Raw genomic sequence first — 11756 nt, forward strand, 5'->3', positions numbered from 1 at the left:
TGGCAGACATCATTGCTAGGCCACCCTATATCATCTTTGAAAAGACATGGACAACAGGCGAGGTGCCTGAGGACTACAAGATAGCAAATGTCACTCCAGTCTTCAAAAAGGGCAAGAAGGAGGAGCCAGGAAACTACAGGCCTGTCAGCCTCACCTCCATCCCTGGAAAAGTGATGGAACAGCTCATCCTGGAGGCCATCTCTAAGCATGTGAAGGACAAGAAGGTGATCAGCAGTAGTCAGCACGGATTCACCAAAGGGAAATGATGCTTGACCAACCTGGTAGCCTTCTATGATGGGACGACTGGCTGCGCAGATGAGAGGAGAGCAGTGGATGTTGTCTACGTTGGCTTCAGCAAGGCTTTAGACACGGTCTCCCACCACATCCTCCTAGGTAAGCTCAGGAAGTGTGGGTTAGATAAGTGGACAGTGAGATGGATTGAGAACTGGCTGGGTGACAGAGCTCGGAGGGCCGTGATCAGCGGTGCAGTCTAGTTGGAAGCCTGTAGTTAGAGGTGTCCCCCAGGGGTCAGTAGTGGCTCCAGTCTTGTTCAACACATTCATCAGTGACCTGGACGAAGGGACACAGTGCCTCCTCAGCAAGTTTGCTGATCATGCAAAACTAGGAGCAGTGGCTGACACACCAGAGGGCTGTGGTGCCATTCAGAGGGACGTGGACAGGCTGGAGAGCCGGGCGGAGAGGAACCTCCTGAAGTTCCACAAAGGCAAGTGCAGGGTCCCGCACCGGGGGCGGAATAACCCCAGGCACCAGGACAGGCTGGGGGTTGACCTGCTGGCAAGCAGCTCTGCCGAGAAGGCCCTGGGAGTGCAATGTGGCCTCGTGGCCGGGAAGGCCAATGGTCTCCTGGGGTGCATGAGGCAGAGTGTTGCCAGCAGGTGGAGGGAGGTGATCGTCCCCCTCTGCTCAGCCCTGGTGGGGCCTCACCTGGACTACTGTGTCCAATTCTGGGCTCCCCACTACAAGAGAGACATGGAGGTCGTGGAGTGAGCCCAGCGGCGGGCGGAGAAGATGATGAAGGGCCTGGAGCATCTCTCCTAAGATGAGGAAAGGCTGAGGGAGCTGGGACTATTCAGCCCGGAGCAGAGAAGGCTCAGGGGGGAATCTGATCAATGTGTATGTGTCTCTGAAGGGAGGGTGTCAAGAGGATGGGGCCAGACTCTTCTCCGTGGTGCCCAGTGACAGGACGAGAGGCAACGGGCACAACGTGAACCACAGGCAGCTCCGTCTGAACATGAGGAAAAACTCCTTTCCTGTGAGGGTGACGGAGCCCTGGAGCAGGTTGCCCGGGGGGTTGTGGAGCCTCCTTCCCTGGAGCTTTGGAGCCTCCTTCCAAAGCTGTCTGGCCACAGTCCTGTGCAGCGTGCCCTAGGCGACCGTGCTGGAGCAGGGAGGTTGGACTAGATGATCTCCAGAGGTCCCTTCCAACCTCAACCGTGCTGTGATTCTGTGATGCTGTGGGGCGCGGGACCCTCGTGGGCCGTGGGGCTCAGTGCCCCCGTGGGGCCATGCTCTCCCAAGGGGCTGCGGGGCCAACCTCACCCTCCACCGCGAGCGGTGTGGAGCCCCCACGCGAGGCCCTGCCCTCGGGGGCCCGACCCTGCCCGTGCTCCCGGGGCCGCCCCGCTGCCGGCCGGGCCGAGCGCCCCGACGGCCCCGCCAGCCCTACGACGGGGGAAGCGGCGGGGGGGGGGGGACCCCGGCCGGGGCGGGGGGGGCGGGGCGAACAGCGAGGGGGCGGGGCGAGCGGTGCGGAGTTGGGGGGAGGCCGGCGCTCCCCCCCGCGCCGCTAGTGCAACAACAGCCTGATTTCCCCGAAGTGATGCTGGCGGCGGCAGCCAATGGGCGGCGCGACCGCCCCTCGCGGCGGCGCTGATTGGCCGCAGCGCTGCCCGTGCCCGGGGCGGCGGGGAATCCCGGGCGCCGCCGCGCTAAACCCGAGGGCGCGCCCCGCGGGCCGCAGAGGCGGGTCGGCGGGCGGCAGGCGCGGACGGCTCGGCTCGGCTCGGCTCGGCTCGGCTCGGCTCGGCTTCTCACGGCTCGGCTCAGCACGGCTCGGCTCGGCACAGCGCGGCGAGGTGGGTGGCGGTCCCCACCTCCCCCTTCCGCCTCTCGCGCTGCACGGCGCCGGGGCTCCGGGCGGGGAGGCGCTCCGCAAAGGGCGGGCAGGGGCCGTGGGAGCGGCCCCGGGGCTCGGCTCGGCTCGCTGCAGCGCTGGCCTTGACCATGCGGAGGCGGTGCGCGGGCGGGCGCCGCGCCGGCGGGGCGGTTGTCGACAGCCGGGGGCAGCTCGGGGCCGGTGCGCTGCCGGCGGATCTGTGCCGTCGGGGGGCGCCGGGCATCCCCCGGCGGGCAGCGGGCGGCGGCGCCGCGGCCCCTTACGTAACCGGGCCGGGCCGGGCCGGGCCATCCGCGCCGCGCGGGGGCGGGAGGTGAGAGGGCCGGGTCGGGCCGGGTCGGGCCGGGCCGGGCCGCGGCGGCGCCCCCGCCGCGGGGAACTGGCGGAGCCCGTCGCCGCCGGCAGCGCTCCCGCCCGCTGCCCCCGCCCGGCGCGGTGCCCGCCTCGGGGAACTTGGCGCGCTATTGTTTTGGAAATGCTGGTGTGTCTATCTGGGGGGGGGGGGGGGGGGGAAGCAAAAACAGGAAATATATTTATGCAGAGGAAGGGTTGATAGCAAACTGCCTCTGTCGCACTTCGTGTCAGCGGCGGGGAAGCGGCCTCGGACCGCAGCGTTAAGAGGCGCAGTTTTGATGGTGGGGCTTATTTTGCTAATTAGGAGTCCCTTGCAGCCCAGCTTTCTCTTTTTCCTTTTGCGCAACTAAGCAGATAAGACTCAAGAAAGCGAGTGTGCAGTTAGTGCTACTAACAGCACAGTGCGATGGCTGCAGCGCCTGGGGCTCTGTACTGTGGCCGCAGCCAGCAGCGTGCAGGGACCGTGCAGGCAAGCGAGCAGCCCCTCGCTACCTCTTGCCATCCAGCATCACCCACCTCCCACTTTTTCCCGGGAAAGCTGCAAGCCAGTGTTGATCCGTTGGTGCTGGGAGCAGAGCTGCCTCCTGCCAGGCAGAGGTTGAGGCTAGGCTCATTCTCTTGCAGGCTGGGTCACAAAAAGTTCCCTCACGGCACTTCTTGCGGGCCTGCTGCTGCCTCCAGAGCTCAAAACTGCAGCTAGTGTTACATGATAATCCAGCTAGAGCGAGCGAGACTGTGATTCGGAAGCAGATGAAAGATGCTGAGAAAGTTTTGGTCGCACTGGCAGCGTGAGCAGTAGCCAGCGCAGCAGCAGAGGGGATGAAGGGAGGCGGAGGTCGCCGGCAGCATGCATGTGGTCCAGAATGAATACTTTTTTGCTGAGCTATTATTTCTTCCATAGACAACATGCCAGTGTCAAGAATGCGCATGAGGCCCTGGCTGGAAATGCAGATTAATTCCAATCAAATACCGGGACTGACATGGATTAACAAGGTGAGATTTTTTGCAACCAAAACCTATCTATGCTGCTACTGAGTAATCTCTGATTCAATTCATCATTATAAATTGGCACGTGAGGAATCTCCTTTTTTAATTCAAAACTCTTATTGGTTTAACTTCAGGATAAGATGATGTTTCAGATCCCTTGGAAACATGCAGCTAAGCATGGCTGGGACATGGAGAAGGATGCCTGCCTCTTCCGGAGCTGGGCTATTCATACAGGTGCGTGCTGGCTTTAAGATTTTATCTGTCAGATGGATACCTCAAGTAGGGCAGCTTATTCTGTCTTGATTTACAGTTCAGGTTATCAAATTAACTTTTTAAAGAGAAAAATAGAAAAAGATTATTTCCTTGCAGGAAGAACAACCACTGCAATCAAAAGTCTGAATGTTCACACTATTTCTTATTTATAGGAAGATATAAAATAGGTGAGAAAGACCCTGACCCTAAAACCTGGAAAGCAAACTTCCGCTGTGCTATGAACTCCTTGCCCGATATTGAAGAAGTGAAGGACAAAAGCATCAACAAAGGCTCCAGTGCAGTCAGAGTGTACCGAATGCTGCCGCCCCTGACGAAGGATCAGAAGAAAGGTAAGCACGCGGGAAGCCAGCCGGGGCGAGCAGGCCCTGCTGCTGCACTTCAAACACTGCTTGAATTTCCTGCCCCACTTGCAGCAGAGCTGCTGGTAGCAACACTGTTACTGGGGTTAGTCACCGGTTATTGCTATCAGTAACACGTTGCACACGTACAGTAACAGTTTGTACAAACTGTTCATTTTATCCCAAATTCTTAAAACATACCTAAAAGGGATCATTAGGAAGCGACCAGGATTCACTTCTGCAGAGCAGGACTTTGCTCAGAGCTGCAATGGTTCATACTCACGTAAAACGTTGGCTGTGAAGCCCTTTCTCATATTGGTCTTATTTTTATTTAACAGAAAGGAAGTCAAAGTCATCAAGAGAAGCAAGAAACAGGAGCAAAAGAAAGGTATGTGTGTGTGGAAGCAGCTGAAGAAGCTAGAGGTTTTGGTGGTTTTCTTGCTTAATTTTTTTCATATGGGAACTTGTACATTCTTAGACAAGTATCTCATGCCTTGCCCTTATTTTTGTAGTCGTATGAAGACATGAAGACAGAGGAGTCAGTAGAAAGTCTAACCAGTACTACTCTACCGGACGACCACAGTGGTTACACAGTACATGGCTACACGGGCCAGGAAGTGGAAGTGGAGAGCACATCCATCACCTTAGGTGAGATTCAATTTTTAGCACTCTGAGCAGAGTGGCAATTGCTGTTCAGGCTAAAGCAACAAGCTCAGCACCAAAAGGTGTTGGCAGCTTTCTGTAGGGATGGCGTGAACCAGGTGGTGGGGAGAGAGGGTGGTGTGTGCCTGCTCTGAAGCCCGACTCTGGTGTGTCCCCGCAGACCTCTCGCCCTGCGAGGTGAACTGCTCCCTGACCGACTGGAGGACGCCCATGGAAATTGCCATGGCCGACAGCACCAACGACCTCTACCAGCTCCAGGTGTCCCCCCCAGCTTCGTCCTCAGAAGGTTGGTATTGCTTCCCCCCTCCCCAGTCTTTCATCAGTCTACTGGAAATAGCCTTGCTCTAGCAGTCTGTAGGCGAGGCTACAGGATGAGAGAGTGCCCTGGGGTATTCAGAGAAGCAAGGGTTTTCTTGTAGACCAAATCACCTCCACCTGATGGCTTTGGGTTACCGGAGCTGACCAGACTGTGGCCAGGTCACACAAGTGAGGAGCTGGCCTGCGTAACTTGCAGAAGTCATTGCTTACCAGCAAAAGGCCTCACACCCAGCTCTTAAGGCAGATTTCGTCTCGAAATCTTAATGTTATGGCACAGATGGGTCAACACAGGAGGCAGAGGAGAGATTTCTGACCCGAGTGCCCTAGGAGGGAGGGATGCCAGAAGCAGGACACTGAGTTAAGTGCTCAGGTGACCGCCTCCACTATGGCAGCGCCTAGATAGAGGCAAGTGGAACTATTCCCATGTGCTGACACTAACTCTCGTGGATCACCTGCCAGCAACTGGAGAAGTTCTTAAATCTGAATAGTTACTTAAAAAACCAGAAAAAGGTAGTGGTGTTGTGTGAGAAGAGAATGTGATGTGGGTTGTGGTGGTGAATAAGTGTGAGAGAGCTAGCTTAGTGAGGAAAAATTGAAGTATTTGTCTGTTTTCTTCTCCTTTTCTTATGTACTTATGAAGCAGTCACAGACGAAGATGATGACGAAATGAAATCGGACATTTTCAAGGTAAAATTAGCCCTTCTCTTGAGATTGAAATTGCTCAGGGTTGCTGTTTGCCCCAAGACAGGAAGAGAAGCCATTACCTGATCCATTGATAATCCTATACAGGCTGAGCATAGAGTTACTGCAATCCAAGACCCTATTTAATGAGGAAGCCTGAAAAATTAAATACAAGGAGGAGGCCAATTTGCAGGCGCGAACGAGAGAATACGCATACATGGAAATATATACTATTTTTATGAAAGTCAGAGAAAGCTGTTCAGTACTGCTAGAAATAAAGGTTGTTCTGTCAGAGGCTGCAGAGACTTCTGTTCCCTAGAAAGAATTTATTTTTTTTTAATCTGCCCTTCCTTCTGCCTCTCACGTGTACATGTCCAGACACATCACGCTCATCCCACTGATCAGATGGCTACTTCCTTCATGGAAGGTGCTCTGCCTTTGTTTTGGAATAAAATTAGTTTCATACCTTTAGCAAGGGAAGGTAGCACTTGCTCTTTCGCTGTTGCCTTCCCCTTCTCCACCGTCATTTGACGAGGGCGGAAGGACGACATCGTGGCACCCGCGGGAGGGACGGGCCGCCCTTTTTCACTGGTGTCCTGGGGCGCTCGCTGCACGGGCGTTTGGCTTCTGGGCGATTACAGGGCGAGCTGCAGCGTGGTTTTGTGATGTACATCCGCAGCTACCTAGTCGTACAGGTTTTCATCCCTGTGTCAAAACGAAACCTCTCTTTTGCTTTATTTGCCATTACTAAGCTTGCATTGGTCGTAGGGAATTTACTTTGTGCCTGTACTTTTTAAAAAAGTGTTCTCCTCCCCCAACACCCGTCCCCTAACTTCAGGCTTTATCACCATCTCCTTACTCTCTTACAGCTGCTGGAGCCAGTCCAAGAATGGCACGCGACCAGCGTCGAGGGGAAAGGCTACCTCACCAACGAGCCCGGCACGCAGACCTTGTGCAGCGGTTACACCTACAAGGAGCAGGACGCCGAGATCGACACAACTTCAGGTACGAGTCCCCGGACTAGGGCTTATCGTCAAGGGCAAAGGAAGACGCAGAGTAACGTTTTCGTGCGAGAAATAAATTGGGAGGGAGAAAAGCAAGCTGAGGAATTCGTACATTCATCTATTTGGAGACTTCTAACTAGCCTGTCAGAAGACTGAAAAGAATTTGTTGAGATTATTAAAAAAAAAAAAAAAATCCAGAGAAAAAATTATACCAGTAAGGGTATGCGGTAGACTTGTCTCAAGATTATATGCTTTTAAGCTTTTCCAGTTTTCAGGAGCATCTGATAACATAAGAATTTCGACTAGCAATTGCTTAAAAATAGGACAGTGGTAATAAAGATAACATTTTAGCAAAATACTAGTCTATTGAGGAATCATTACATTTTTTTTTCCTATTAATAGGTTGTAACTGTTTTGCTCCTGCTGCGTGTGATTCATTACTCATTTTCATTTTATTTTCTCTAGGAGAACTAGGCTTCCGATTCTTTGACCAGAAAAGCAGCCTGGACTTCTCGTGGCTGGAGACGGTCAGACCCACCATGCAAGCCATCCCCTGCGGCTTGTAGGCCGCTGGCTCTCGCCAACCACCATCCCATGACTCCTTTACAGCCCTGATGAGAATGGAAGTTGTTTGTTACTGACTGGAAGCAGAAAGTAGCTTTTATATTCCGTTTAACTCTTAAGCCTGAAAAAATTTAGCAAGAGAAACCTCAATTTTAAAAAAATTAAAAAGAAAAAAAGGGAGGGGGGAATCCTATCGCATTAGCAGCACTCTTTGCATTGAAGATGGCCGGCTAAGCCGTCGCCCATGTGTGATAGTCACTTCCGATGCAAAACTCTTGCTGTAATGTTGCTAATGTGAGCTGGGGCCCGGAGCGTGCGTGGGGTGCTGTGCGCCAGGGAGGAGGTTGCTGTCCCCCGGGCAAGAGGCGACGAGCACTTTACCCTGGGAGTGCTTAGGAGACGCAGTGCAAAGGGGTCTCCAACCCATTCGTTTTGGTTGCTGCTTACCTGTGCAACACTGGTGAAGCTACGAGCTTCAAGATTGTCATTACACTCTTTAAGAGTCAGCAGAAATTGCACTAACTGGCCCTCTCCTTTGATTTACTCCAGCACCACATAGTTCATCTTTAGCTCAGTTCTTTAAAACTTGTGTAAATAGGTTTAGACCAATAAAATGTGAAAATTCAGTTTGGGCTTTGCTTCTGTGTAGTACACATATTCAGGGGAGCCGCTCATAGGCCGTTATCCTGCTAGTAGGCATGGCATATCTATTTTTCCACATAATAGGTGAAGAGCTGCAGCATGAGACAATTTTTGCACTGATGGGGCAGAACTTCTTATTTATACGCTGCCTTGCAGAGATCCGTTCTACCGCTCGTCATGCTAGGAGGGTGCCAGCAGTACTGTATGCAGTAAGCTGTAGCGAGAGTCGAACCGTGCTGGCTGCGCGGTTGCAGGAGAGTGCCGAATGGAAGAGGTTCTAGTTTATGCATTGTTCATAGGAATTGAATCACTAAGCTGTAATAGAATATTTTCTTGTACATTTTATTTTTGTATATAAAGTGTTGTATATTTGTTTTAATAAATGTTTTATATATGACGTATGTTTGTGACTCCCTGATGTGGGTCTCACTACCGGTGGCGCAGCGCTGCCTCCTGCGATAGGGGCGTTGGGGACAAAGCCCTCGCTGAATAAACGCAACTTGCTGAAACCAAAAAGCACCTGGACTGCTAGGAAGGAAAGTGGAGAGAAAGCTTAATTTTCATTGTATTTTTTTTTTTTGTCCCTTTGCCATGCTTTCTGGGCTGCAAGGTATTACAAACCATTGCGTCCTCGAGGGCGGCTGAGAAGGGGGAACGGCGTCACACCTGGGTCTCCAGCTGCAGCTGGGACAGCCCCCGCGCCCAGCCAGGCTGCGAGCAATGCAAATTCAACCCACGGCCGAGGCAGGAGCTGGAGCCCGGCCACCCCGGGGCGAGCGAGTGTTGAGGACAGCACGATCCAACCGAACCACCGAGACAAAGGACTTGGGCAACACGCTGGAAGGTAACAGGTTGTGCTTAGGAGGCACTGCCAAACTGTTACCTAGGGGAGGGACAAGCGAAAGGAAACTTTCTATGAAGCAATCAGCACTAAAAATATACAGCAGGGATTAATTCCCCCATTCATGCATTAAGAAGAGAACTTTTTTTTTTTTTTTTTTAAAAAGTAGTTATGCTCAGATAGAAGAGGACAGCACTGAAACTTTCACAGGTAAAAGCTCTGACAGGTTTGAGGACAAAAGCGAGTAGCAGCTGGTGCCCACGCCAGGAATCGCTGCCAGGGGCTTTGGAGCCGGCTGGTGGGATGCTCGCCCCAGCCAGCTGCCGGCCTGGCCACAAAGCAGGTATTTGCCTGTGAAAAAGTGCTTCTGACTGGTGACGTCCCACTGCTGGAGGGAACTTATCAAGCCAGTCACTTGGCTACGTGACTAAGTGCCAAGTTCAAAATAGTTTTTGCTTTGAACTTTTGGGGGAGGAGAAAGGAAAAAGATTACCTAGCCAGACAGCATGACTCAGTTCGGCTGAGTAGCAGCTGAAGCACCACGGAGGAGGGTGCAACGTGCTGAGGCTAGGATGGCGCAAGCGCATGCCCTAAGGTTCAGCAGCTTGTCCATCACCCCCAGAAGATGCCGGTGGGGTTCACAGGAGGGACGTTTCTCCTACAGCCATCTAAGGGGGAGCCTCTGCCGCTTGCCCCTGGGGCAACACCATGAGCTCTTCAGGGCAGAGCTCCTGCAAGGGCTATTCAACAAAAAATACTTCCACAGTCTTGAAGTTGGAGTCTCCCGAACTTGCCAATCTCAAACCAGCTTTTCCCAGACCCAGTAAGCTTCACGCAGCTTTCCTGTGTCCAACTAGGAGCTACTGCTGCCCTTAGCATGCACGTGGCTACCTGTAGCCTGGGAAGCAATTCCCACCGGAGGGGAGCGGGTCAGTGCCGCGAGGAGGTCACCTCCAGGCAAAGGCCAGGTGAAGCAGCAATGCGCACACTTTTATGGCACGCGGCTCAAAGGGCAAGGTGCTCTGAACCTTGCACAGACGGTGAGGAAAGAGGGCTGGAAGCAATGCAACAGGTCTAAAAATAAGCACAGCCCACCCATCCTTGCCAGGGACCATCTGAAAAAACATTCATTAAAAAAAAAAAAACAACACATACCCACAAAAAACATCTAGGTGAAAACTGATTGAGTAACTAACCTCCGTAGGCTTGGCGGTCTGTTTGAGATGAGGCTTTTCCCAGTCAGTCATGCTGCAGTTACACCATCGTTGGCTGCAGCTTATATGCAGGCATTTAAACCATTTTAAAACATGACCAAAATTCTTCCTATTTAGTAAGTTAGGATATCACTCGGGCAAAAACCTACCAAAAATTAGATGACAGCCTCAGGAACTGTCCTACAGGGTCAAACTGCAGCAGCCCCACAGCAGATCCCACTGCTGCTTCCTGCCCAGCGAGCAGGATACCTTCCTTCGGTAGGGCCACAGGTTTTACATATCTGTTAATTGCAGCTTTAATGAAAACCCTTGACCTATAAAATAAAAGCTTATTGCTTGTCCCTAATTTTTGTCCAAACTGACTGTTAAATGCCCTTCCATAATTGAGAGTGGCACAGGCGTTCCTCCCCTTTGGTCTGTCCAACACCTTGTTAATATTTTAAACACCTCTTTTAGGAGCAGACAGCCTTTGCACGGCCTGACCTGCCCTGCTTACAGGGCCCTTTCCACCCGATTATCAGCAGAGCTTGCACCTTGCATGAGCTTTGCCCAAGAGCAGCTTGCAGTAGGCAGCAGAGCCTATAATTAGCGTTTCACCTTTATTTGCGGTGTTGATTGGATCCTGATAATTGGACGCATTTCCAGGCAGTCCCTGGATGGATGATGACACAGCTGTAAAGAATAACAGTACTTCAGGCCAAAGGTATGAATTTATAACTGCAGAAAATAGTGCAAAAATTTATGTTTGAAGGGCAAAGGCCAACAACTACTGCTCAGGTAGCAACAAAGCGACTCAGCCTGCAGACGGGATTCCTTCTGCGTGGCGCGGGAGCGTCCCTCCTCTGCAGCGCTGCGAGGGGCCAGCTTTGGCCCTTCCGCCCCGCGCGGCCCAGGCCTGCGCCCGAGGAGCTGCCGCGTTCGCGGCGCCGCGCCTGCAGGGCCGAAACCTGAGCGGCTCCCCGGGGCTGCCACAAGCCGCCATCGGCCCGCGCTCCGGTTTCGGTGCGTCCTCCGAACGTCAGCTGCAGCCCGGCTCGGGTGCCTGGGGGAGGGCTGCCGTGACGGACGGCCCCCGCTCTTCCCCTCGCCCCTCGCCCCGGCAGGCGGTGGCCGGTCCCAGGGCTGCCGGAGGAGCCTTGCAAGCCAACGGCCCCAAAGTGTTAACGGGGGACCAGCGCTGCTTGCAGGAAGGGTCGATTCGCGCGAGGCGCCCCTTCACCCCAACCGTAGCTGCTTCCAGAAGCTCTTCAGACGCAACACCCTGCGCCCACATCCCATGCTTTTTTTTTTAACTCCAGGAAAAGTCAATGTTGGAGCCTGGAGTGGGGTTTTGAGGGGGGGGGGGGGTGTCAGGCTTCCCCAGAAAGGGAGCAAAGCCACGTGTGCAGGGACGGACCGCGGCCAAGCTGCGCGTCCCCCTCCCGGGATGGAGGGCTCCCGAGCCGCTCGCTCCCAAGAAGGCCAATGGTCTCCTGGGGTGCATGAGGCAGAGTGTTGCCAGCAGGTCGAGGGAGGTGATCCTGCCCCTCTCCTCAGCCCTGGGGAGGCCTCACCTAGAGTGCTGGGTCCAGCTCTGGGCTCCCCAGTACAAGAGAGACATGGTGCTACTGGAGAGAGTCCAGCGGAGGGCTCCCAAGATGATTAGAGGGCTGGAGCATCTCTCCTAGGAAGAAAGGCTGCAAGAGCTGGGCCTGTTCAGCCTGGAGAAGAGAAGATTGAGAGGGGATCTCATCAACGTGT

The 11756-nt window shown here is 53.7% G+C and overlaps 1 protein-coding gene across 2 annotated transcripts; it reads left to right on the forward strand.

The window, feature by feature from the left end:
- Nucleotides 1-1924: 1924 nt before the first annotated feature.
- IRF1 (interferon regulatory factor 1) lies at nt 1925-8358 on the forward strand. Of its 2 annotated transcripts, none has more exons than XM_068960081.1 (10): nt 1925-2096; nt 3393-3484; nt 3613-3712; nt 3904-4080; nt 4428-4477; nt 4602-4737; nt 4913-5038; nt 5714-5757; nt 6621-6756; nt 7221-8358. In XM_068960081.1, exons 2-10 carry the CDS (start codon nt 3398-3400, stop codon nt 7319-7321), a joined length of 957 nt encoding a protein of 318 aa, XP_068816182.1. In that variant the 5' UTR covers nt 1925-2096; nt 3393-3397; the 3' UTR covers nt 7322-8358. The 2 variants fall into 2 exon arrangements, with proteins under 2 accessions (XP_068816182.1, XP_068816183.1); XM_068960082.1 differs by having other exon boundaries at nt 1955-2096; nt 5711-5757.
- The last annotated feature ends 3398 nt before the right edge of the window (nt 8359-11756 follow it).

The sequence above is a fragment of the Struthio camelus genome, chromosome 13 (assembly GCF_040807025.1).
Source record: "Struthio camelus isolate bStrCam1 chromosome 13, bStrCam1.hap1, whole genome shotgun sequence".
Lineage (NCBI taxonomy): Eukaryota > Metazoa > Chordata > Aves > Struthioniformes > Struthionidae > Struthio > Struthio camelus.